This window comes from Leopardus geoffroyi, chromosome E1, assembly GCF_018350155.1.
Source record: "Leopardus geoffroyi isolate Oge1 chromosome E1, O.geoffroyi_Oge1_pat1.0, whole genome shotgun sequence".
Lineage (NCBI taxonomy): Eukaryota > Metazoa > Chordata > Mammalia > Carnivora > Felidae > Leopardus > Leopardus geoffroyi.
Genome location: NC_059330.1, coordinates 47129482 through 47156694, shown reverse-complemented (window position 1 = coordinate 47156694; position 27213 = coordinate 47129482). Strand labels below are relative to the sequence as shown.

Below are 27213 nucleotides of genomic sequence, written 5' to 3'. Positions count from 1 at the left end.
AACTTGAAATTCAAGTCCTGAGCTCACTTCCAGAACACATAGCCCACCATCTCGTGAAGGCAACATACAAAACACCTGGAAGGCCCAACCCCCACCTGTGGCAGCAAAAATCCTGGGGGAGTCTTAATTCAAAAGAAAAAAATTGGTGGGAGTAGGATGAACCACACAACCACACGTTATTCCTTTACGTTCGTTTGGAAGGTTAGTTTGAAGTTTGAGGACTGCTTCCATCGCTCCAGAGGAATCCGCCAAGAAATACTTTGGTGGAACCGTGTCAGCAAGGCCAGTCCGGGTCCTTATGATTCACGCGAATTCCTGCTATGATTTTTACATGGCGTTCCTACACAGCTCCTGGCAACGCTTTTAAATGCACTCTGTGTTTACCATAGAGATGCTTTTCATTCGTTCCATCCTTTGGGGTCTTCTGTTACAAAAGCCTGGAGGCCTGGCTGAGTGCGATTACCCTCAGTCACACACTCCGACACCCCCACCGTGCCAAGTACTGTGGAACCTCTTGCTGTTTTGGATACCTATCCTGTATCACTGTCCACGCCGGGTACCCCCTGTTTTGAATCGAAGCAGTTCCTTACCAGTTAGTTAACCTGGTCACTCTCCACACTGTCACATATGTTACATTAACTGAAAAACTGGCCCACATCATAATCTGTTACCATTGGGTTAAATTCCAGTGTTTCTTTAGAAAACTTAGTAGAAAGTGAGTCACTACATGTACCTCTCTTAGTTGTCTTCTTCATGCCATATTTTGACCATGTATCTTTTGCACCTGGCTGACCTGCATGTTCCTCGTAGTGTAACTTCTACTTGGTGTTTGCGCTTTGCTTTGTTTTCAAATTTAAATCGTGAGATACATTTTCAAACCTATCTAAGAAATAGCCCTGAATTTGAAATGGCTTCTGTGGCATAGGTTTGACAGATGTAAGTCTTTGATTCTTTGGCTTTGGTTTTTGTGCCTGTTACAGTTTTACACACATTCATTAAGAGGGAGACATTACCATCAGCGTGTTGTTTATTTTTTCCAATTCCAGTATGTTTTTAAAGACCCATATTTCACCAAACAGTGTATTTGTTGAAATTGATGTGAGTGATTTTATGTTTCCACACTTGATACAGTGTCAGATGCTGTAGTTTGCCAGGGGTACAATGGTTGGATTCAGGATGTTTAGCTGACTCATTGCAGAAAAGTTATCCTGTAAGAAAGTGAATCAGGACAGGGAAGACAGGTTTAAGTATCATGCAGCTCAAAATGACAATTACATTGTCATTTTCATTGTGAATACTTTTAGGTTCTATATTGGCTGTGATCTTTGTACTAACTGGTATCATGGAGAATGTGTTGGCATCACAGAAAAGGAGGCTAAGAAAATGGATGTGTACATCTGTAATGATTGTAAACGGGCACAAGAGGGCAGCAGTGAGGAATTGTACTGTATCTGCAGAACACCTTATGATGAGTCACAGTGAGTTCTGATAAGAGCATCATATTTAATAATTTAGGAAGCCAAATTGCTCTGACTGGTTACTTATTTATTTTAATAAAAAGCAAGGTATTTTTCTGCATATATTATACACTTACATTACAAATTCCTTTCCAATTTTTTTTCTCTTTTTCTCTCTTTACCTCCCCTTCAAAATTTGTGTTGCTTCATAGCGAATGTTTGAGATGCATTGGGAAAAAATACGGTTTAATGGTAGACTTGATTCTTCAATATGTAACAGAAACGAATGAGATGAAAACAGCCTGCCTTGTTTGGATTTTATCAGTGTTTGAAATGGTGCATTGTTGTAGGTTAGAAAAAAACACTAATTTGGGTAAAAGCTCTGAGACTCTGTTATTAGCTTACAGGATTTTGAGCTCCCAGTTGGGTGGCCAGTATCAGCTTCCCATTTGATACGGTACTAGTTGAAAGATTTTTGGCTTTATTTTGTTTTGAGCTTTAAAGTCAATCAAATGTTTTACGTTTTTCTTCGTATTCTCCAATATTACACAGTGTTCTTAATAAGCTTTTAGTGCTTTGTTAACATCAGAAGTACTAAATTAACACATTTGAATGTCAATCTTCAGAAGTATTAAAACAATTGTGATACTAAAACTATTTTATACCCAGAGTTAGAATCTCTTCAGGTGCATGTGTTACTTTTTAAGGTAGATGGAAGTAACGTGATCCCATCCGTTTTGAACTCACATTTCCATTTCGGATCTTGCAGATTTTATATTGGCTGTGATCGGTGTCAGAACTGGTACCATGGGCGCTGCGTGGGCATCTTGCAGAGTGAGGCAGAGCTCATTGACGAGTATGTCTGTCCACAGTGCCAGTCAACCGAGGATGCCATGACAGTGCTCACGCCGCTAACGGAGAAAGATTACGAGGGTTTGAAAAGGGTGCTGCGTTCTTTACAGGTAAGAAGACGCCGTGTGTGCGTTGTCTGCAGCTGAAATCAGCCAGCGTTGACTCTGGAGCCATTTCTGGGGTTTGAACCTTCCGGTCTCAGAATCTGTGATCGTTTACTGACCTCCAGCCAGTCTAGTGAAGTACTCCAGACTTCAGTCCTTCACATGCCGATATCACGAGCAGGTTAACCGTATCCACACGTTAGCTCGAATGGTGTTTATCTGACACTCGTATTTAAAACGACTCACTTTTTTAACCTAAATGTAATTTTTAAAGAAAAGTTTTCCTCACTACCATAGATTGAAAAAACAGTTCGATTAGATTCTAGTGAGGGGGCACCTGGCTGGCTCAGTTGAAAGAGCGTACGACTCTTGACCTTGGGGTTGTGCGTTCGAGCCCTGCATTAGGTGTAGAGATTACTTAAAAATAAAATCTTAAAAAAAAAAAAAGAACTAAAAAGACAACAGTGGTCTCAGTATGTGGGTGAAGTTATTTATTAGCATGTCTGACACCTCATTCGTCCGCAATGGTGACTGTTCCACCCCAGTTTTACAGGTAGCAGGTTGTCATGTAGGAATGAGAGGACAGACTTCTTGTCTTCTAAGCTAGTGCCCCAGCCCCACAGTTGAGGTCCTCAGACCAACCCTTTGAGAACCGTTAATACAGAGTATGCTCACCCGAGATGATTTGTAAGTAGGACAAAACTCTACTCACGTTTACATTATAAATAATCTCATCTATCAGGTTGAAAACTGACTTTTGGGGCTTAAGGGTTGATTGATAAAGCAATTCAAATGGGAAACTTAAATGACCTGACAATAATGATGTTCTCTCCTCCCATCACAGGCCCATAAGATGGCCTGGCCTTTCCTTGAGCCAGTGGATCCTAATGACGCACCAGATTATTACGGTGTTATTAAGGAACCTATGGGTAGGTACTTGAGTTGAATATGGAGTTTTTTCAGAAGTCTCCGCAGATATCTGTCACGCGTGATACGTCGTGACGATACGTTGAGCAAGGCTGGTGGAAGAATAAATTGGTGTGGTAACTTGTGGGATGTACTAGGAGTGTGTATTGAGTTTAAATCTGCATTCCCTTGGACCCAGCAATTTCATTTATTAGGATTTACATGGGCACAAGTATGTTGTTCACCACAGTACTGTTGTCAATCCCAGAAATACCAGAAATGACATCAGTGGCCGTCATAGAGGAATAGCTGAATCAGTGATATGGAAGCAGAGCATCCTACAGCCATATAAAAGATGAATGAAATCAATGAGCGAGTCAGGGTCTGAGTCTCTTATCGCTCCCTGTTGGCCTCTTCCGCATCTTTTCCTGAAGGAAAGCAAATTTGATGGGCCTGCGGTAGAGATCCAAGAGCATATATCCTCATTTCCCAGGAAAAAAATGGTAACAGGTAACAGTCACAAGTGATTGTATTGATGAACAGCCTCAGATGGTTACATTCAAAGTAGTTTATCTGCAAATGAAATTATAAAAATTAAAATGTACGTCAAAGCTTCCAAAATTGCCAGAGAGAAAAGCAGCTCCAGCTGACCGTCTTCTAAATGAGAAGGATTTTATTGTATATTTTCAAGTTGCTAAGAGAATTATCTGAGCAGTTCTCATCACTAGGGGGAAAAAAAAAACTTTTTTACTATATGCGGTTGGTGATAGATGTTAATTAAACTTACTGGGCAATCGCTTTGCAGTACCTACGTATAATCAGATAATTATGTTGTACACCGAAAACTGATACAGCGTCATATGTCAGTTGTATTTCAGTTTCAAGAAATGGGAAGAGTTTGTGTTTGACGGCTAGTTCAAAGAGGGGAAACCCGGGGCGCCTGGGTGGCGCAGTCGGTTAAGCCTCCGACTTCAGCCAGGTCACAATCTCGCGGTCCGGGAGTTCGAGCCCCGCGTCAGGCTCTGGGCTGATGGCTCAGAGCCTGGAGCCTGTTTCCGATTCTGTGTCTCCCTCTCTCTCTGCCCCTCCCCCATTCATGCTCTGTCTCTCTCTGTCCCAAAAATAAATAAACGTTGAAAAAAAAAATTTTTTTTTTTTTAAATTTAAAAAAAAAAAAGAGGGGAAACCCTGAAGGGGAGGTAGGCGTGAGGGCTTAGCTAAAACGGTCTGAAAAGGCAGCTAAACGGTCTGGTGTTGAAGGTAGAAGACGCTACTCCCTGTACATATTTTACATCTCTGTAATCTCTTTTGAGAAATATCTAGGGATATTTATTTAGATGATAGATAAGTCTGCTTTTTTTTAAGTTATATTTTTGAGAGAGAGCGACAGAGCACACACATGCAGGAGCAGGGGAGGGGCAGAGAGAGAGGGAGAGAGAGAGAGAAAGAGAGAGACAGAGAGAGACAGAGAGAGAATCCCAATCAGGCTCCCGCACTGTCAGTGCAGAGCCTGACATGGGGCTCAAACCCACAAACCGTGAAATCATGACCTGAGCTGAAATCAAGAGTCGGACGCTTCACCGACTGAGCCACCCAGGCGCTCTGATAATTCTCCTTCTTAACATAACACAATTATAGGAAAACTAGGAAATAAAAAAAGTAGGAAAAGATAGAACACACCTGGATCTTTTCCTCACTGAATCCCATTTTGGAGTGCATGCACGTGCATGTGTGTGTATGTGTGAAAACTGAGATCATATCATCTCGTTTGAGGGGCGCCTGGCTGGCTCGGTAGGGGAAGCATGCGCCTTTGATCTCAGGGTCATGAGTTTAAGCCCCACGTTGGGTGCAGAGATTACTAAAAAAATTAAAACTTAAAAATAAGTAAATAAATAAATATTGTCCTCTGTTTGACAAACACGTCACTGTGCCGTTAATCTTCAATAACATGATTTCGAGGACTTTCTGTAGTCTGTGAATTGAATATACTTTAACTTATTTAACCAAAATTCTTTTCTTAAAGAGCTGGATTGTTTTCTGGGTTTTTTTTTCCCCCTTCATCTTTATTAACCATCAAGATAAACATTCTCTTGTGATTCGGTATATACATGGAGATAATATAGATCTCCAAGACATATACTCTTGAAAGAAAAATAAAAGTTACAGAAAAATACCTAGGTTTTAAGCAGCAAACAATTATATACTTTGTAAGGGCACATAAATGTGTTTAGAAATGCATAAACATGTCTGCGAAGATACAGGCTAAATTGAAAATAGCTTGGGGCGCCTGGGTGGCTTAGTCGGTTAAGCGTCCGACTTCAGCTCAGGTCATGATCTCGCGGTTCGTGAGTTCAAGCCCTGCATCGGGCTCTGTGCTGGCAGCTCGGAGCCTGGAGCCTGATTCGGATTCTATGTCTCCCTCTCCCTCTCTCTGCCCCTCCCCCACTCATACTCAGTCTCTCTCTGTCCCTGTCAAAAATAAATAAACATTAAAAAAATTTTTTTAAATAAATTAATTAAAAATAGTTTATTTTCAGAGAAGGAGGGTACCAATAAGAGCAGCTCTAATAAATTTTTTTTAAACAGAAATAGGGTTATATGAATGAATCCTGTTTGTTTTTTTTTTTTTAATTTTTTTTTTTTTTCAACGTTTATTTATTTTTGGGACAGAGAGAGACAGAGCATGAACGGGGGAGGGGCAGAGAGAGAGGGAGACACAGAATCGGAAACAGGCTCCAGGCTCTGAGCCATCAGCCCAGAGCCTGACGCGGGGCTCGAACTCACGGACCGCGAGATCGTGACCTGGCTGAAGTCGGACGCTTAACCGACTGTGCCACCCAGGCGCCCCAGAATGAATCCTGTTTTATAACATACTTTATAAATTTATCAGTACCTTTTTCACATGAGCTATAGTATAGACCTACATCGTTTTTCATTGTATGCAATTAAGATACTGTATTTAATCACCTCTCTATTAATGGGGTTTTCAGTTGTGTGCAGTTTTTGCTGTTATAAACAACACTTCTGTGAATATCTTCTTTCATGCATTTGCCTGCACTTGTTTGTTTTCTGAGGAGAAATTCCTAGAATTAGCATTTCTGGGTCAAATGGTATTTATACTCCGTACGTTTTTGATAGGTATTTTTGAATTGCACTTCGGCACATTGAACCCGTTTCCAATAATAATGTATGACTGTATCCTTCTCTGTCCACTCTTGAAAACCCTAAGTATTATCGTGCTTTTGATAGGAAATATTTTCTTGGAAAATAATTATTTCAAAATAATATGTTAGGTGTATAGATGTTACAGAGGTGCAGAGAGTAAAATTTGAAGTGTACTACCACTCTCGTTCTCTGTCTTGGAGTCATTGTTGAAAATAGGCTGATGTATTAATTTTTAATATCTGCCAATTTGGACAAAGAATGTGGTTCTTTGGCTTTGCATGACTTCAGTAATTAGTGTTGTGTACTTACCGTTTGAACTTGATGTGAGTTTCCTATTTATGTATTTTGCCCATACAGAATGTTTCTGGGATGTTCATATTGTTGTCAGTGTTCCTTAAGGGCTCTTTATACGCCAGGGACATTTAAAAGTTTCATACTGATGCACATGGGTGGCTCAATCGGTTGAGCGTCCAACTCTTGATTTCGGCTTAGGTCATGATCCTCACGGTTCATGGGATCGAGCCCTGTGTCAGCCTCCATGCTGACAGCGCAGGGCCTTCTTGGGATTCTCTCTCTTTCTCTCTGTCTGCCCCTCCCCACTCTCACTCACTCTGCCTCTCCCAAAAATAGTTTTTTAAAAGCTTCTTATTGATTTTTTTGGCATATGATCATTTTTAATGTTTTGGGATTTAAATCTATTAATCATTATGAATTTTGCCTCTGGAGTCATGCCTTTAGTCTTTTGCGCTTCCCAGGTATATAAATACTCACATATATGTTCTCCTGGTACTTTCTTTTTAAGGGATATCTAATTAAGTTGGAATCACAAAACATCCAAGCACTATTCACATACATTATTAAAGTTAGCCAGACGGTAAGCACACAGAATTTAAGCGCAAGAATGATGTGTTGTGTCAGATGTTTACCCTTTTCTGTACAGCCACCATACCCTGCACACAATAGACGTGCCCAAGTCTTGCCTGGGATTTCATGAGGCCGGAAGCATGTTTGCGGTTGTATTTTTCTGCTCCCTACAGACACTGCCAGAGACAGATGCGTGCGTGCACACGTGTGGCAAAATATACATAACATAACTACCTAGTATGCACAGTTCAGTGATTAATTACATTTATGATGTAGTCCTTTTAGCCCTCCGTATGGTTTTCATCGTCGTCCTTAAATTTTAATCCAGCTGGAATTACTTTGGCATTAGTGTGAAGAATTTTTTCTTCAGCTGTAGAGGCAATTGCCTCAACCCAGTTTCTTTTTTCTTTTCTTTTTTCTTTCTTTTTTTTTTTTTTTTTGGTTTATTTATTTTTGAGAGAGAGCACAAATGGGGGAAGGCACAGAGAGGGAAACACAGAATCCAAAGCAGGCTCCAGACTCCTGAGCTGTCAGCACAGAGCCTGGTACAGGGCCCAGACCCAGGAACTGGGAGATCCTGACATGAACCAAAGTCAGATGCTCAACAGACTGAGCCACCCAGACACTCCAGACCTTGTTTGGAAGATGACTACAATAAATGGAGGTGGGGAAATTGTAATAGGGAGAATCTGCCAACCATAGATCTGTAGGCATCTCAAAGGCTAGGCAGAAAAGGGCTTTTCTTTTATAAGGAAGAGTAAACAAGGCTAGAAAGAATGGGATGTGGCAAGTAGGATGAAGAATAGTGGTGTGGTTGGGGGCAGACCCCCTGCATTAGCCTGTTTCTCGGAGAGATAATGGAGGAAGGGCTGAGTCTGTTACGATGAGAGTAGGTCAAAGCTAAGGCTTCTGGAGGAAAGAGAGAAGTTTAACTAAAGTATAGTCTAGTCACGTAGCAGGTATTTTGTCCAGATTGGTCAATGGCACCTATAGTTCAGCTAATCATTTATCGCCTCAACCCAGTTTCTTAATGAATTTTCCTTCCTTGGCTTATTTGACATGACATCTTCGACATATATAAAATTCTTCTGGTGAAAATGATTAGGTCTATTCCTGTTTTGAATAGTTTCGTTAACGTTTGTGTCACCCTACATAATGCCACACTTTCCATTGTCACAGCTTTATAATATTTGTTTAATGTATGATAGATTAAAATCTCTCCTTTTATTTTTCAAATGTTTCTTAGATATTCTTGGGCTTTAAAATCATTTTCTCAAATTCTAAAATAATCACTGAAACTTAGTTTGAAATTGTATTATCTTTCAATCTGTCAAACCTAGATTGATTTGAGATCACCAGCTTTTTATTCTCCCAGGTTTTTTTTTTTCCTTTTTCTTTTTTATTTTTGTAATGTTTATTTATTTTTGAGAGAGAGAGAGAGAGAGAGAGAGAGCACAAGCAGGGGAGGGGCATAGAGAGAGAGAGGGAAACACAGAATCTGAAGCAGACTCCAGGCTCATAGCTGTCAGCACAGAGCCCAATGCGGGGCTCAAACCCACAAACCACGAGATCGTGACCTGAGCTAAAATCAGACACTTAGCCAACTGAGCCACCCAGACGCCCCATATTCTCCCAGGTTTTTATGTGAGATCATATGTGGAATTTTCCTTCAAACATAACTTTCTCCTAGGACCTAATGTTGTTTCAAAAGATTAAGCTCAGTATATTCCAAAGCAGTTACCTTTGTCCCAGTTGAATGATTTTAGTCCTCTCTGCATACTACCTGTAGTATTAGATAGTAATATTTTTATTCATATCAGCTAAGATTTTTCCCTTTAAGTGGACACTTTATATCCTTGCCACCTTAAGTGTTACATTAGTGTCACTTGGGGTGCCTGAGTGGCTCAGTTGGTTGATCGTCCGACTTCGGCTCAGGTCAAGATCTCGTGGTTCATGAGTTCGAGCCCCACATCGGGCTCTGTGCTGACAGTTCAGAGCCTGGAGCCTGCTTCGGATTCTGTGTCTCCCTCTCTCTCTGCCCCTCCCCAGCTTGCACTCTTGTCTCTCTCTCTCCCTCAAAAATAAATGAAACCATTACAAAAATTGTTGTTAAGGTGTCACTTGCCACCAATATAAGGTAACAATAAAAATTAGTAAAGAGAGCAAAATGATGGTATTAAAATCTAATACAGGTATCACAAAGCCCCAAAGATGTTTCGGTCTTAATTTTGGATTGCCTCCTCTTTGTACATGTAATACACATAATTGTTTGCATGTAAAAATGTATTGTGCTTAGATGTGTATTGATTGTGTGGGTGTAGTTTCCTTTATTTCAACCCAACTGAATGAAGAGCTGTTCTCTCGTTAACTGAAAGTAAAAGAACCTTCTTAATAGTAGCCACGGTTTATATTTTAGACTCCCCCAATCAAAACCAAAATTGGAGAAGTGCTCCTTTTTTCTTCATGAATTGCTGAACAGTCCCCAGTGGTGAATCAGCTTGGTTTCAGGGGCTGCTGGGGCAGGAAACCTATATTCTTATTAGAACTGTGGGCAGTATTCATATTGGAACTGCCTTAAAGCTTTAAAAATGTTCTGTGTTTTGTGTTTTTAAGACCTCGCCACCATGGAAGAAAGAGTACAAAGACGGTATTATGAAAAGCTGACGGAATTTGTGGCAGACATGACCAAAATTTTTGATAACTGTCGTTACTACAATCCTAGTGACTCGCCTTTTTACCAATGTGCAGAAGTTCTTGAATCATTCTTTGTACAGAAATTGAAAGGATTCAAGGCTAGCAGGTGAGCAAATGCGTTCCGTGTTCTGAATTAACCCAGTTCCTCCGGTTCTTACTACTGTTTTTGTCTAGATCAGCCAGTGCAGTCTGTGATAAATTTGAACCTTGAAATCAAGAATCGTGAAAAAAGAAAAAAAATCAAGACTCTAGCATTACAATACACTGCCAAGGACAAGAGGACAGACTCAGTAACGAGAAGTTGCTGAGTTTGTGATCTGCTGAAAATTAAAGTTTTTGGTTGTTTTTTTTTTGTTTTGTTTTTTGTTTTAATAAAAAAGCACTTATCAGATGCTTATAGAATGCAAGATGCTCTCTTAAATGCCACACGGGGCAGGGGCACCTGGCTGGCTCAGTCGGAAGAGTGTGCGACTCTTGATCTCGGGGCAGTGAGTTCAAGCCCCATGTTGGGTGCAGAGTTTACTTGATAAAATAAATAAATATATATTTATACTTAAATAAATATATATTTATATTTAAAAAAGAAACATGCCATGGGGCACACAAAAATTTAGTAGCAAGACAGAGCTCTTGCCCTTACTGAGTTTACCAAAGCATAAAAATTACTGCTCTGTAGGGTAGAGTAAGGGGAAGACTAGGAAAGGGAATTTAAGCACTTTCTTCTTAATTTATGCTTGCTACATCTTTGAAATCATAAAATGTTTTATTTCTCTGGGTATTTTTCCTGTGAGCAAAACTAGACTTTAAGTCCACCGGCCTTTACTCTGAACCTCCGGTAACACAGAAGCAGTGAGCAACTTTGCATGGTATTCAGATACAGCATCTTCGTGCCTTTTGTTTCTGAACCTCAGTCTCCCCTTCTCAAGCCCATGACTTTCTTCTTTCCAACAGAGCCCTGTTCTCTTTTCCTGTGATAACTTCCACCACTTTGTAGCCCTGATATTCACTACTCACCATCATCCCCCATCCACCAGCTTGCATGCTTGATCCTCCCTAGGTACTCGGACTGGGTAGGTCTTGGCTGGTCTGGGACCTGGGCATCTCTATTATCTAGTGGACTCTGCATATCAAAGTGTAAGAATCAGTGCTGTGCTTAGTTATTTTCTTCTGAGGAAAATCCATAGGGTGTTGTCTCTCTCCTTGTCCTGCAGCAAGGTAGATCAAGAACTGCATTTTGAAATCCGTTTACATAAACCAGAAGTGAAGGACAAGCCTAGCTAAGGTGTCCCAGGGAATCAAAAGTATAGGCAAGGAAGGAAGGAAACCAGGTAGGTAGGCAGGCTCTAGACCAAGAACGAAGAGAGTTTACAGAATCTCTGAAACTCCCATTTGTATCCTCTCCTGTTAACCCATTAGCCGTAGAACCTAAAGTGGAAGAGGACGACTTACTCAATATGGTAAAGTCCCTCGTAAAATAATAATGAAGGAATAAAAAGGGATAAACTCAGAATATGAGAAGAATATGGTAGATGTTACTGATGAGGTTTCCACAGATTCTAGAATACAGAAAGCAGATGAAAGGATCGTCTGACAAAGCCAGGGGTACCACAGGCCATTAGCCGGCTCTTCAGCAGAGGTGACCGCTTGCTGACCAGTAGACCTGCTGCAAGCCTCCAACACGAAGAGTCCAAAATACAATAAAAGGCAAGAGAGGAGTTAAAGGTCTGTATATGGGCTAGTCACCCTTTGTAACCTGTGTACAGACAGCCCTGTGTGGGCAGCCCGAAGCCCTGCAAGAACACAAGTTTCTTCCCTGGAGAAATGGAATAAGCTTTCTGCAGAGAACTGGAGTAGGCAGAAGAGAATTGGACTCGGAGTAAAGTCCCCCGACCTGAGGTTTGGTTGGGTCCACGGCCCTGTCACTCTGGAGCTGTGGCTCTCGACTGGGATGATTTGCCCACCCCCATACTTCCCACGGGATGTTCAGCAATGCCTGGAGGCATTTTTGTTGGTCACTCAGAGGTGGGAAGTAATGCTGACGAGATGCAACTAAACGTCCTCGTGCACCAGACCGCCCCCGCCCCCAACAAAGAATTATCCAGCCCCCAAATGTCAGTAGTGTTGAAATTAAGAAACCTTGATCGAAGGCAACACTTGCCAGTCAGCCTTACACAGGTGCATAGGGCTCTGCAGGCACCTTTCTGGTCCTTCAGCTTCCTCTCTTTCAGTGTGAACAGAGAGCCAGGGATGACCAGATACGTAAGGAAATCTTGCAGTGTAAAAGAGAAAGGTCAAGGTGTAGCAGAACAGATAAAAGAGAACTTAAGAAAAACAAACAAAAAACCAAGCCTCTAAATCATGTCCCAAGAGAAATTTTATGAGATAGTGAATCTAGGGGCACCTGGCTGGCTCAGTTGGTAGAGCATGATCTTGGAGTCATGAGTTCCAGCCCCACGTTGCAAGTAGAGTTTACTTAAAAAAAAAAAAAAAAATCTTGAATCTACAAAATGGCGAAAAGGATATTAGGAATAAAGAACAGTTAGAAGGAGTGGCTAGAAAAGAAACTAAACTTACTGTAAACAGTGAAAGTTAAAATCAAGGACTTTCTCAATGTAAAGAACAAAAAGACAAGTCAATGAAAAATGTGAAAGGAAGAAAATGCATTGTAGCATTTCCAGTACTCACTTAATGGAAATTCCAGAAAAGAAGAGAGAAGACTGAGGAAAATAAATTTTCAAAAGACTAATACAAGAAAAATTCCCTGAGCTGATGAGAGGCACGAGACTTCAAGTTCAAGCAGAACAGATTCATTCATTCATCAAATGGTTATTGAGACCCTGCCGTGTGTCAGATATTGAATCCCTCTGGGGCTTCATTCTTGTGGGGTGAGAGGGGTATGGAATGATAAGGACAGTTGGTAAACATATAAGCCAGCTGGACAAATGGGAAAAAGTCCATCCCACATATCCATCATTGTAAAATTTCCAGATGCCAAGGATAAAAGAAGTTTTTCTCAGCGTTTCTAAAGAAAATAAAACAACCTATAAAGCAACAAGAATTAGACCGGTATCAGACTGTTCTCTAACAACATGGAATGCCGGAAGACTTTGGAGGAATACGTCTAAAAGTTTGAGGAAAAATGATTTTCAACCTACGATTCTGTGTCCAGCCAAACAATCAAGTGCAGGGGCAGAACAAATGCACTTTCAGTCATGGAAGGACTCATAAAGGGACTCCTTCCCGTGAATCCTTTCTTTGCAAGTTATTTTAAGATGTGCACTAGCAAAATAACTCAAGAAAACAAAAGATCTTGGATCCAAGAAACAAGCGGTTCAGGAAAATAATATGAATCACTCTAACTCATGACGACATTGGTACAGCAGGCTAATGCAGCAGGGAGTCCAAACTGGAGCAGGAGAATGGAGCATTCTCAAGAGGAAGGTGTCTGGCGGGAGAAATGGTTCATACATCAGATAATTACTAGTTTAAGAATGCAAGAGGGAAAAGATGGAAGGCAATTCAAGATCCCATGAAAACCATAAAGTTGTGTAGGAATGCTAAGAATGCCCTCTTAGCAAAGGAGTAGGTGGCACAAGGAGAAAAATATTTACATAGTCACATAATGTAAACGGTGCGTTGATGTTCAGCTTTTAGAATCAACCTGTAGACAAAGCACAGTAAGATTTAATTTAAAATTAGAAGTAAAAGTTGGATTCAAGAAGAGAGGTGGGAAAATGGTTATGTGAGCTCAGTTATCATTTGCTGTAGCAGGATTTAAGCAATATGAAGTTGCTTAAACGAGAAATAGCAGCATGAGAACTCTACCTGCCGACGAACTGGAGTTCAAAGTAATTGATCCTAGGGAGCCTTGGCTTCAGGTTGAGTAAATATTGGGATAAGAGGACCACAACTTAGTTTCAGTCTCTCCCTGCTTTTTTATTTGCACCTCTTGCAGTTATTCCTCCAGTTGAATTTCTGTAGTTGCCCTTTTTTAATTGGAAAGGCTTTGGCCTTTGCTAGTAACTGTGAGGTGGAAACTGGGGGATTTGAATCCCACCCTGCTGCCATGCCAGGCTTGCAGGCAGAACCCAGAGTGGGAATGGTAGCAGCTGCCGATGAAGGAGGAGAAAGCATCTGCGGGCTTGTGGCGAAACAAAGAAATTGGGGAAAGGAGGAGGTCCAGGGGCTGGGTCTGCACAGTACAGGGGCCGCTTACGAGAGCTTGTCACCCATTTATTTTTTGCAGCTTTTTATTTTATTTGAGTTCACAGAATCTTCATTAAGGAACATGGGAGCAAATTGACAAGTTTGCTCAATTCTATAAGATGAAATGTGAGGAGATTTTAAGAAATTTTTTTGTTGCTTTCCAGATTTAAGGCATTTAAGAATGAAACCTACATGTAGCCATTCATTGAAATGGGATTGATTTATGGGTTTCCAGTATTTCCATTGCCATATTTTCCCCGTTTTTAATTTATGATCTCTAGCATTGTTCGCACATTATTTTCATTACTGTGCTTTGTTACAATTCATCATTTATACCATCCATGTTCTTTCTTTTCTTACAGATTCTGATATCTTTAGTCTGAATTTTTAACTGGAATCAGAACTGGATGTTGGGGTCACTCTTTCTTTTATTGTTCCACGTGATTACCTAATTCAAAATTGCCCCCCCACAAAGTTCATACTAGTTAATTTAATGTTTTAATGTTAAAAATATATGTACAGTAGTAAATGGTTTATTCTAGCGGCCATGTTGAACAATGTACTTAAGAATTGTAAACTCCTGGAATGCTGTATTTATCCACACTGCTGCAGTAGACCGCACTCTGACTTAGTCCTGGCGGCTGTGCAGGAGTGTGGTTTTTACTAACGAAAGTTGTGAATAAAACTGTGAAACTAGAGAGGAGACTTTCTGGACTTCAATAGAAAAATGTGATTTTAATACTGCTATTTCTTTTTTTTTTTTAATATAATTTTTTCTTCATATTCCCCGAATCAATGTAAATAAGCATGTACGTACACACACACACACACACACACACACGCACGCACACACACACACGCGCACACACACACCTTTACCACAATGGTAATGCCTCTGTAAATGTTTCTATCTGTCCCATTGGCTAAAAATGTATAATCTTTATTAGATGAATATATATACATATATATATATTTTAATAATGGCTTTTTCCAGTGAACTATCATGTTTCAGTGTACAGTGAAAATTTCTATTGTAGGTTAACAGTTTCTTACTTGTTCTCATATATTTGCTTGCCAAGGGGAAATGAAAGAACATGGCTGCTTCTTCCCCCAGACAGACTGACCTTGGCATCCACATAAAGCATCATTGTTTTCAAAAATGAAGGGTGCTTAATTGTTCCCTTTTTTCTGTATTCTGTAGGTCTCATAACAACAAACTGCAGTCTACAGCTTCTTAAAGTTCAGCGTGTTAACCTAACATAAAACACAGCAAGAATCTGGTTGTCTGAACTATTTTAAATTAAGGAGCCAGATGTTTTTAGTCAGGTTATCCTGACAAGACTTGACCTAAACTTCGTTTTTATTGGTCATAACAGTCCAATTATATTCTTGGCCAATTTTGTCCAACGGACAAGGGAAAAGCAAAGTCAACGACACCATTATCTTGTCAAGATCAAATGGTTTTACTATTGTGGCAGAAGCGGGAAAACTTTGTTTATTGAGAAAAAAAAAAGAAAAAAGAAAGCAAGAAAAAAAGATAATATGGGGTCAAGTGTAACTCCATGGAAATGCCACGTCTGCTCTTCAGTGAAGAAGCTGGTTTAGTCTCACAGAAAACTTTTGACTGTATTTATTTATTGTTGCAAAAAAGATGCTTTTTTATTGCTGCCCTCATTTGTCAGCTAATTATTTTTTCTTATAAAATCCAGCCCCGGTTACATGTAATCCATTCTGTATCTTATCATGATTCCTGTAGGTAAAAGTACAAGACGACCTCTAGATGTCTTTTCTTTCTATGAAAGGAGCTGCTATGTACACATGTGCACACAGACACACACAGACACACAGACACACACACACACACACACACACAACTGGGAATCAACAATGAGTTTATTGTTCATGGTAGATAAAAATTAAGCTTGCATAAAGGTTGGGCTAAGTGGTCCTGGACTACAGACTCTGTTGCCTTGAATATAACAGTACAATTTGTCATTTACTCTGCACCAGGCTAAACTGAGTAAAATCTATTTGAAGGTATCTTGTTTGTAAACATTTGTCAGATTCTAATTTTTTTTCTTTTTGTATTAAAATTCAACTATGGATGTATATGAAACAAAATAAATGGAGATCATTTTTCTCCCACAGATGGTGTCTTTGAATGTGCGCTAATGATTATCTGTAAGCCTTTGAGGGGAAAGGGAGGGCCACAAGGTAAACAAAAGGCCAACGAACTTCATTGTACCTGAGTTTCTCCAGGATGATAGTGGCCCTTCGTTTTAGAATTCCCAGCCCACTGTCACTACATCCAAGAAAAATCTTCAGGGGTGCTAATCCTGTTGTATCAATTGATCGTACTAATAAAAGAGGTAATGTGGCAAAATACACATTGCCCTCATGTGTACGTTATATCATACCAGGCAAATTAGCAGTTATGGACAGCTACTTCTATTTTATGAAGGGCGTTTTTTAGATGACATGATCCATTTTGTATTTTTTGTTTATTGGTTGAGTTGTCTGGGTTTGGGGGGTTTTTTGTTTGTTTTTTTCCTCATAAAAAGTAGTGTAAGCAAGTATGGGAAAAGATGGAAACAACAGAGGAAGGTATACTTTGCAGATTTTTCCTTTCGGTGTTCTACCCTTCCATGTTGTGTTACTGTGTTGTAATAATCGCTTCTGTAACATCTGCCGTAGGTGGTTTGTGGAGCTTTGCAAAAATTTTACTAGATTTTGCACTAATGCGCATTAGCTTTGTCCTACCAGTTTCTGGAATTTGTCTAATCATGTTTTTAAAGTTTCCTTCTGTTTAATATCACCCTGCTATGCAAAGCCTTTCCCAGACCTTAGTTTCTTAAAGAGGTGGCTCCAGTTCCCAGTTCTTCCTTATTACAGACTCAGGTGTGCAGGTGTTCTGGGTTCATTTTATCTCAAGAAGCCCATTCCTTTTTGTACATACGAATGTCACTTAAAGCTCTGCTTACAAACTTAAGGAGACTAACTGCTCAATATGAAAACGTGGAAACAGAGTTTTTGCTTAAAATACTAACACGGAAGTAGTCAAATACAGGTTATTTACAGGTTATTTTGTCCTTTTACTTTTCAAGAAAATGTTACCTATTGTATGCACTGTGCTGATGCAAGAGTCCTACAATTTAATGAATTATAAAATTATTCTGCATCTCATCACGTCACAGTATTTCTGTACTATTTATTCATATATATATATAGATATAGATATAGATATATATGGGCTTAATCATTTAAAACTTGTTGCGGCAAGAACTTTCCTACCTGTAGGCAATAGATTGCTATGTTTTTAACAGATTGTGGCAAATTCTAAACAGCAATTCTTTTTGTACGTAATAGGACGTTTCATCCTAGAAAAATAAAGTAATGTTTTTGACATTGGATTTGGTGCAGTTTCTAATGAAACAGTGGTTGGTTGGTTGGTTGGTTGATATATTTTCTGTAGCCATTGGCATTGCCAAATTGTACCAAAAAAAGGTAAATATTATGGGGATCCTCAGACCAGGAAGTTGTTAGTTTCATGTGTGCATTTAATAACAAAGCCTTTGGCAATTTCTGCCACCATATAAATAGGCATTTTATAGTTTTATCAACTTAATAGAGCTTCAGTCTTTCAAAAGTCATTTTTGAAAAACATACTCTTATATAATGAATTTCACAAGCTGCTTTTCTACGAGTATTCTCTGACAGGCTCCTCCTATTCCGTAAGATACACGTATTATAGCTGTTTTCCTTTCAATAGTCCGAATAGTAGAATGCACATTTGTGATACATGGTTAGGGTTTTTCTACTTTGTCTTGTAAATATATTGAATTTGCATCTAGTAGGTGTCCTTGGCCAAAAGTATTGGTGCTTGGGGGTCTCATCTGCCAAGTTCACAGTCCTTGAAAACATTTCATAATAATAAGTATTTTCATAATACCGGTAAAGCTTTTTTCTCCCATCCAGATTCTGCAGGATTTGTATTTTAGCTAATGCCCTGCAATAGGTTAAAAAAATTTTTTTGTGAACTTTCAGAGCTATTTTCTAAAGTAAAACAATGCCTTTTTATATTTTAAATGGCCTGGAGGGTTAGAGACCCTGAGATTTTGCTGTTGTTTATAATCTACCTTCCCAGGATCTGTAAATCGATGTTCTTTCCCTCTTTGTATTCATCTTTGTGTGTTTCTGATATTAAAGGAGCCAGCCTCGTGGTGACCTTTTAAGTGTGCGTGGACGGGCTGAGCTAGACACAGCTGCACGGTAGTGGTGGCCCCTGCTCTTTCCGTGATTGAGGGTGTTCCCCGGAGGCGTCCAGTTTAGTCCTGAATGTGAGAATGGCGCCACCTCATGGGCAAAGCAGTGTCTTATTAAGTGTTTGGAGGGGAAGAGCCAGCTGAGAAGTATTTTTAATAATACGAAGTATTCTGAGCAATACTTCTGGATAAACTACTGAGAAAGACATTTCTTAGAAGATCACACCCCATTTGATCCAATTTGGACCAAATTCAACTAAAGAAAAGCTCTATTTTTTTAAATAATAAAGTCCCAGACTTGAAACGGGGATTGTAATTGCAATTGGTAGGCCAGTTTTTAGGTGTCTGCATATATGCTGTTTGATCCACCTTAAGAACGATTGAAGGAATTTAAACAGTGCCAAATGACGTCTTTTAAAAACTTAAAAGTCAGTACCCAAAAAAGGCATATATTTTTTTATAGACCTGAAAGCAAGACTTTTTTTTTTCTTGAGTTCTAACAGCTTAATTCAAAGGAGGGATGGTACCGAGTTCCTCTCGAAGGCAATGGAGTGTTCTATTGAGAGACTACTGCCAGCGCACATAGCCTTTTAGTCTTTGGCACACAAACACACGTGCTAAGAAAAATCTATCAGGACAAAAGGATTAGGAACTACAATAAATTCGCTACTTAAATGTTTCCATAAAATTACAGATTGTGGCCAATGAAATTCTTCTTAACCTTTTTTGCCCAACTTGGGATTCTCCATCTTACCACCTCCTGTGCACACACACCCCCGCCCACCACTGCTCTCACTGGAGCCTCACTTGTCTCTCGCTGCAACCTGGTCTTGAACGATGGCCATAACCCTGGGCAGCTCCTAAAAAGCTGGCCTGCTTGTGTTTGCCGGGACGTACGCACTAACCGTATGACCATGCGTCACACAGATCACACAGTTCTGCCGTTTTGTGTGTTTCCAAAAGTCAGAAACTATCATCAAATCAGTCTAATCAAACCCTAACCCTAACCCTCAGGCTTCTGTCAAAGTGATGTGTTCCCCTCCCTTTTAAGCCAAAGCTGTTTATAGAAGAACCCTTGTAACTATTCTAACTTCCAACCATCCAGCTGATAATTTATCCGTTTGGCCATTTTGCAATTTTCCCCACCGCGTTGGTCGAGATTACCACTTAGCTTTTTCACGCTGAAAAATTCAACTTTGGTTTTTGTGACTGGCACAACTTATGTCTGTTAATCTTTATTGTTAAAAAAAAAAAAAAAAAAAAAAAAAAAAAAACGACAGAAGCTCTTCAATTGCTGCTTACTCTACTGGCTGATAGTCGGTGTTACAATGCAATTGATCCATTCCCAAGAAGCAATTCTACCATGATTTTTAGTAAGTTTTAGCAAGACTCACTTTTGGAAAATTCTCTAAAAAATCCCTGAATAACGCTTTACCACAGAACAGTCAGAACCTCTCCAATGTTATTTTATCCCTCAGCCCACCCCCCCCCCCCCACCCCGTTTGGGACACACCAGGTAATAATATCTCCCACACAATCAGATTTTACATCTTAACGCTACTGCTGCTAACTTCCTTGTGGATGCTCTATCGTCCTGGCCTCAACATCCTTCATGTATACAGTGCTTCCGTGTGCCATCAAGACTGTCTAAAGACACATCTTGAGCTCCCGGAGCACATCTCCTTTAGGACCACATAGGCTGGTTTTTTTCCCTTCAGCTCAGTTCCTGTTTATCTTTCCTCATGCAACCATGGATTCAGCCATGGATTATCCGTGTCTCTATCCACAGGTTTCAAATTAACTGATGTGCAGCTTGGTCTTCTGAAAAAAAATTGTTAATGTCTTTGTGGACTCCAGTATAAAATCGATATTAAATACAGCTAGTGATTCTACCTTTTGCAAACTAACCGGCAAGTGTTTAAAATTCACATATTTGCAAGCTGTCATTGACTATTGGTTCCAGGGTTTTTGGAGTAGGTTCGAGAAGGGCTTTTTCCTAAACCTTTAGAGCTGAGTGAGGCTAAAAAAACAAACAAACAAACAAACAAAACAGGTGCATCCAAGATCTGATTTCAAGGCAAGATTTACTACTTGACAAACACAAACATGATACTTGGTCTTAATAGAAAAATGACATCAGATACGCCCAGAATATGTCTAGCATTGGGATAGACATTGTGTTGCCAGTTCGGCACGCAAAATATGTTTTAGGAGCAGGGAGGCATGAAAACAAACTATTTCTTACGTTTTGGTACATCAGGAACACTTGGTTGAATAATATTTTGGTTGAATTAAGCCCGTTAGTACTTTTTAAGTGTAAAACTTCAATACTTGTCTTGAGCTCTGACCCTAGTGTTTGATCTAAATGACATTTCATATATGTCTTCTGACTAGTGCACTTACTGTTATGTACAGAATTTAAAATGTGATGGTTTTAGTATGAAATTTGGTTTGATACGCGATATAACCTATTCAAAGTTGTATATTTAAAATCAAGGAAATGTTTTTTTGTGAACTATTTCTACTGAAGAATGTATTTAAATTAAAATAATTAAAAATAAACACCATGAAGCAGTGATCTGTTAACTGGACAGGTCAGTTATCTGAGCCGTGTGAGTGCCCCTAGAGTTGAATAACTTTGCCAGGCAGCTCAGAAGCATACCACGGAAGAAGCATTTTGTAAATAAGAAAGTGGCAATTTCAGGATTCGAGCTGGAACTACGCAATCACTGCCCGAAGGAGCTGTGTGCCCCACTCCACAGGAAGACCCCATTACACGAAGACAGACCTTGCCTGTCTCGTTGCTGACAGCCAAGTCTCTTATGATCCAGAAGGGCAAGGACAGTAGTACATTTCAAACACACTGGGTGTGAATTGCACCTTGAACTTGCCCATCCCTTTTTCGGTTAAATCTCTTCACATAGCTGCTGCTGCTCCTGAGGAGGCCATCTCCTGGCCTGAGCCGTCCTCTCAGGACCTGAAGGAGAGCTGTAGGGAGCTGCCGTCTCTTATGGTAGATGTGACCCATCACAATATACCTGCTGCCTAAAAAAAAAAAAGTAACCAAAATGTAAATTCACAGTGTCTTTTAAAAGCCAAGGAACAGAAAATGTTGAGACTGTCAAGAAATGCCTAAGCTTGGGGCACCTGGCTGGCTCATTCGGTGGAGTGTGCAACTCCTGATCTTTGGGGTTGTGGGTTCGAACCCCATGTTGGGTGTAGAGATTACTCTAAAGTCTTTTTTCATGATTATTTTTATTTTAGTGAGAGAAGAGCACGCGTGAGCGGGGGGGGGGGGGGGGGGGCGAATATCTCAAGCAGGCTTGCACGCTCAGCGCAGAGCTGGAAGCAGGGCTCAATCCCAGGACCCTGGGATCAGGACCTAAGCCAAAATCAAATCAGACATTCAAGGGACTGAGCCACCCGGGTGCCCCCAAAATAAAATCCTTAAAAAAAAAAAAAAAGCCTAAGCTTGAATCTATTGCTGCATATGTTGATTCTCAGACGTTTCACCCTCAAACAACAGGTGGAAACAGTCTGGTGACCTTTTAGAAGATAACCAGATAATCAGCCTGTAACCTGCCAACATGACAAAACAAAGGTCTTAATCACAATGTATCAGGAGGATTTTCCAGAGCACACCTCTAGGAAGATGTGGGAGTGGGTATTTCCTACCCCCCATCCTCCAAAAAAAGACTTTTCTAAACTTTTCCGAAAAGCCTCTTAGGCATCCCTCTGGCAACGCTGTTTCATCACTCCGTTTGTCAACAAAAAAATCTGAGTGCCCGCTTTGTGCCAAAACACGCCGTTCCCACCTTTAAACCAGAAGCACGGGGGAGGCTGGTGGAGCTGAAATCGGAGTGACCGAAATATATGCCTGTCGTCTGCAAACTATTCATTTTCGAGTACTCTCCCCCACCCACCGGTACTGGGGTGACCGACAAACGAGGCTGTGGCACCCAAGCTACAAGTGGTGACAAAGTCCGTATAGAAAGTGGTCAGATCAGTTTCAATACCAGGTTTAAATTCTGGACATGGCTTATTGCAGTTGGAGGAGTCTAGGGCTAAAATGTGGACTCGGAAGAAAAACCCGTCCGGAGTGATGTACAGGCGGTTCATCTTGTACAGCCCGTCCCGGTCCACCAGAAGAGTCACCAGCCGGATCCCTGTGCCGAGCACGTCCACGTCATGCACGATTCCGTTCACTGCTGCTTTCAAAAAACAAAGAGTTTGGAGAAACGCATTTCCTCTCTTTCCCCAGTGAGTTTTGCACACACCACGAAATAGTCCACACGGGTCTGAGGACTGCAGGATCGAGTGGGTGGGTTTCTCCAGGGTCTGCCCTTAAGGGAGTCCGCGAGCACAGCCCGGCACTCTGGGTTCGGAGAGGCTCGCCTCGCGGCCAGGGCTCTGCAGCCCGGACCCGGGAGGAGCTGCGGGGCGGGGCTCACCGAATTCGCTCGCGCAGTAGGACTCGCGCTCGTCCAGGTCCGTCCTGCAAGCGCGCTCGCAGGACTCGGTGCCGGGTCCCGCGTCCCTCCGCGGCAGGCTGAGGCGCGGCGGCGGCGGCGGCGGCGCGGGCGCGGGCCCGGGCCCCGGGGGCGGCGCGGCGGCGCGCGGCCGGTTGGGGTGGGCGGGGCCGGGGGGATCCTCGGCGGCGCGCGCGGGCGGCCGCGCGGCCGGGAAGCGCAGGGCCCGGGAGCGCGCGCGCCGCGGGGAGTCTTCCAGCGCGGGCACGCGGCGCGACGAGGCGCGGTTCTCGGCCTGCGCGAGGCGCGGACTCGGCGGACCGGCGGGCGCGCGCGCGGCCTCCCGGAAGCCGGCCCGGTTCTCGGCGGGTGGCGGGGGCTTCCGGCGTCGCGGGTCGGACCAAGCGCGGGGAGCGGCCTCGGCTGCGCGCGGCCGCCGCGGGGCCTCAGGGACCGGCTGCGCCCGGGGCCCCGGCGTCTCCTCCGCGCTCGGGCCGCCGCCGGGGTCGGGCTTCCTGTTGTGGGGCGGCGAGGCTGTAGGGGAAAAAGAGGAGAGGCCGGGGAGGCCGTCAGGGGAGGAGAGGCCGGAAGGGGAGAGGAGACTCTGTGGGAAGGGGAGGAGAGGCCGAGTGGGGACGGGAGGGGAGGAGGGGCCGAGAGGGGAGGGAGACCCAGTGGGAAGGGGTGGGGAGGCCGAGTGGGGAGGCCGGGGAGGTTGAGGGAGGTGGGAAGGCGGGCTGAGCCGACGAGGCTGCGGAGGGGAGGAGAGGCCGATGGCGGGGGCGGGGGTGGGGGAGAAAGGGCCCTGGGGGAGGAGAGATGGGGGACCGTAGAAACTTAGCAGGCACCTGCGAGAGGAGCGATGGGGAGGCCGGGAGCCCTGGAAGTGAAGGAGAGGGAACGCGAGGGGGAGACGAAGGCGCCCCTGTGATGAGGGCAGGGAAGCCTCCCCGGCTTCAGGTCCGAGCGGAGCACGGGTTTCCTAGGCCCCGCAGGAAGACCGAGGTGAGGGTCTTGCCCTCTGAGAACGAGGCCAACCAAGGAAGAAGTTCTCACCACATGGGAACATTGCATTTTGTTAGGGAACCTTTTGAAATCTATAGCTTTTAAAATTGCACCAACCTATCTGTTCTAAGGACTAAACACAACTAACGGCTGTGGTTAACAAACTCTTTTTGCCGTTTAATATATATATATATATATATATATATATATATATATATATATGTAAACATCCGCCTTTTTGCTATGTACAGTTTGTTGAGAAAGTACCAAGAGCAAACCCCAGGGGGAAAGGTCTCATATTACAGGTTCTCCTAATTGTTTGAGCGCCCCTGACAACAGAACTATTTGGTTTTCCCATCCGTGTTTACACTGTCATCTTGGTCTCTGTGAGTGGATTTTTATCTGGCTTCTTGGACACCACATACTAGTAAACCACAGCTACGAAAGATTTTTAAAGCATGGCTGGGAGGCAGAGGTCCCTGGTTAAGTATAAAAGCACACACACATCACTTACATTCCCCACCCCCCCACCTCCCCGCCCTGCCCTGGTGGAGGAAAACCAACAAACAAAAAAAATATCTTCAATGATTATGGCATGAGAACAAATTTTTAGAATTATTAATGATTTCCCCCAGCTCTGCAGACAGGTTAGTGAGCAAACTTCAGCCAGCCTGGGAGCTGGGCAGCCTTCCATGCCCAGTTACACAATATCACCTCCCCGTTTGCCTGGGTCCCAGTGCCCCTCCAAAGGAGGCACAAGAACCAGTCTTTATTTTTCTTTCTCAGTTGTTTCAACGGCTGGTTTTTGGCATTTCTCTCCTCTTGCATTGAAGAGCTTGGTCTGCCGGTTCGCAGCTCTCGCAACACCTCATTTAAAGTGATTTATCTTGCCCAATTGACAATCTCCTTTAAAATCAGCTTTCACCCAGCAATAATAGCTAGTTACAGTTCATGTTTTGCAGAGAGGTTGATTCTGACTCATTATGGTCAACGCTGTGCCATACACAGCTGAATACAGTTCTGGTAGATATCCAATTCCTGACTGTCAACTGTTGACCTCACAACTGCTTCCCCATTGATATCACCATCTGTTGTCATGGGAAAGATTGTCTGATATTTGGGTTAAATGCCACTGAAGTCATTCAATTTCCATGTGGAAAAATAACCCAAAGTAAATTGCCCCCGTGAGGTGCGGAAGCTATTTTTCCCAGAGATAGTGAGTCGAAGAGAACATCCAAATAAAAGCAAAACAAACACCTCTCCCTGCAGAGAACCCCTGTTTCATACCCTCAGTAACTTATTTTTCATCTCATGCATGAAATTGTGTGTGTGTGTGTGTGTGTGTGTGTGTGTGTGTGTGTGTGTTTTAAAGACTCAGGTATCCCTGGGCCATTCGTTGGGGCTGCAGTGAGAGGGGAGAAATGCCCGATTTGGGCTCCCCGTCGCCCTCAGCCCCGGCGGGCGCACCCAGCGCCTCGGATCGCCCGCGGGACCCGGGCCCGGGCGCAGGGCGGACCCCGCGCTCCTCGGGGCGCCCGCCGCCCGCCGCGTCCTGCGAGCCCGGCCCGCACGGCGCCCGAAAGGCACGCCGCGACCCCTTTTGACACTTTCCCTCCTCTGCGATGGAGCAACTACTTAACATGCAAAGTTTTCTCCAGCCTGCCCGGCTCGCTCGAGATCATTTCAGTAGCTGAACTGGCTTCTTTCCGAAAAGGCTGCCAGGACACACAAAATCCTGGGGACACATTTTGCTCCTTTCAAACACGAACGCGGACCGGGAGTCCCCTCTCCTGCAAACTCTGACCCCTTTCTCGTCCCGCCCTTCAGCGCGCCCTCTCCCCAGTCCCCCCACCCCCCACCCCACCCCTGCTCCTCTCCCAGGACTCAGCATTTCACCGATCTTACCTTTTCTCTCCGCCACTGGGGCTTCGGGAGATGATCCAACGATCAAACAGAGGAGCCAGAAAGCTCTAGCTGTCATTTTCGTAGACACGGTTCCCAGGCTCTAAAACTGAGCCTGGGCTTTTGCTCTTTCTCTCCCCCCACCCCTTCTCCACACCCCCACCCCCGTTCATGCTAATGAGGGGCAGCCTTTGGGGAAACGGGAATCACTCACTGAACAGACCATTGGAACAAAACCGAGCTGCAGGGATTTCTCCCACTTCCTAAGGGGGGACGAGCACATGGCCTCTCAAAGTTGTCCCTGCGAATGTCCGTGGGCAGTGACAACATCAAATCCTAAACCTGAAACCCGTGTGGGTTTGCGGACTGGGGTGGGGGGTGGGGAGAGGGTGGGGTGGCAAGTGGAGGGAATAAGGGTGTTGAGGGGCTAAGGGACAGGGTGGGGGGAGAATGAGTGATAGGAAGTTTTTTCCAGATTAAGTCAACAAATAGGCAAATTAGTGCTGAAGACAACTTGGGCTTGTGGAAGGGATTCAAGATGACAGGGAAGAATTCATCCGGGAATGTGTCAGGGATTCTAAGAGAAACCAAACCTAGGTTTGCTTAAACTATTTTACTATATATGCCATTTTTATATTCTAGAACCAGAAGGAAAAACAGCCTTAAGCAAAATACCTTTTCTTCTCCTTTCCTTTGCTTCCTTCCTTCCTTTCTTTTTTTCTTTCTCTCTCTCTCTCTCTCTCTCTCTCTCTCTTTTTTTTTTTTTTTTTTTCCTTCTCTCTCAATTGAAATTGGTATCTCCTTGGCTAGATTCATCAAGCCCATGCTGAGTGCCTTTTACCCAACCAGGTGCTAGGAGATAAAAATGAGGAAAACACCTTCCCAGGTCTCTAACGATGGCTCCTCTCCCCGAGAAAGGTAGGTCGGTCTCTCTCTCTCTCTCTAAGAAAAATATACTCATTCACAGCTTAGGTCTGAATTCTCAGAACAGCTCTACATATCCGTCCTGAGCTAAGGACCCTCTTCCTCAGACTGAACAGAAACAGCATTCACCAAAGGGGGCGCTCCCCAAAGGGGGACCTTCCCCAAAGGTAAGCCTACAACCTTGCCACTGTGTATCTCATTCCAACAGCTTCAAATCCAAAAGGAAGGGGAAATGCACTGAGATGAATGCATTTCAACTGGAGCGTACGAGCCAGCAGTGAGATGTAGCTGCTAAAAGAAATAACAAACTTTTGCTGCACCCGTATCTCATGTCTCAAAAATAATAGTGCTCGCGGGCTGACCAGATTCAGGGGGGATCACGTTTTCCAGAAAGACCCTGGGA

At 42.8% G+C, this 27213-nt stretch overlaps 2 protein-coding genes across 23 annotated transcripts in view; one reads left to right on the top strand and one right to left on the bottom strand.

The window, feature by feature from the left end:
- Positions 1-17656, top strand: part of BPTF (bromodomain PHD finger transcription factor) — a 151889-nt gene extending 134233 nt beyond the window's left edge. For 12 of the 22 annotated variants that reach the window (XM_045490716.1, XM_045490713.1, XM_045490712.1 and 9 more), the window contains 5 exons: positions 1305-1478; positions 2227-2419; positions 3258-3342; positions 9962-10148; positions 15450-17656. In XM_045490716.1, coding sequence (XP_045346672.1) covers positions 1305-1478; positions 2227-2419; positions 3258-3342; positions 9962-10148; positions 15450-15486 — 676 coding nt within the window. In that variant the 3' untranslated portion in view covers positions 15487-17656. Of the gene's footprint in view, positions 1-1304; positions 1479-2226; positions 2420-3257; positions 3343-9961; positions 10149-14610 lie in introns of all 22 variants that reach the window. The other 10 variants (XM_045490710.1, XM_045490717.1, XM_045490721.1 and 7 more) reach the window with 3 other exon arrangements.
- Positions 17657-20575: 2919 nt separating this feature from the next.
- CE1H17orf58 (chromosome E1 C17orf58 homolog) lies at positions 20576-26241 on the bottom strand. The gene is made up of 4 exons (XM_045490728.1): positions 25890-26241; positions 22962-23513; positions 22527-22718; positions 20576-21555 (listed from the first exon to the last, which is right to left on the bottom strand). The coding sequence occupies exons 1-4, from the start codon at positions 25963-25965 to the stop codon at positions 21365-21367; spliced, it is 1011 nt and encodes a 336-aa protein (XP_045346684.1). The 5' UTR covers positions 25966-26241; the 3' UTR covers positions 20576-21364.
- Between the last annotated feature and the right edge of the window lie 972 nt (positions 26242-27213).

Excerpts from the sequence above, each read along its gene's own strand:
- CE1H17orf58 (XM_045490728.1), bottom strand. The coding sequence starts at position 25,965 with ATGACAGCTAGAGCTTTCTGGCTCCTCTGTTTGATCGTTGGATCATCT. Across the intron at positions 23,514-25,889 it reads CCCAGTGGCGGAGAGAAAAG|CCTCGCCGCCCCACAACAGG; the intron begins GTAAGATCGGTG and ends TTTCCCCTACAG. Across the intron at positions 22,719-22,961 it reads CTACTGCGCGAGCGAATTCG|CAGTGAACGGAATCGTGCAT; the intron begins GTGAGCCCCGCC and ends TTTTGAAAGCAG.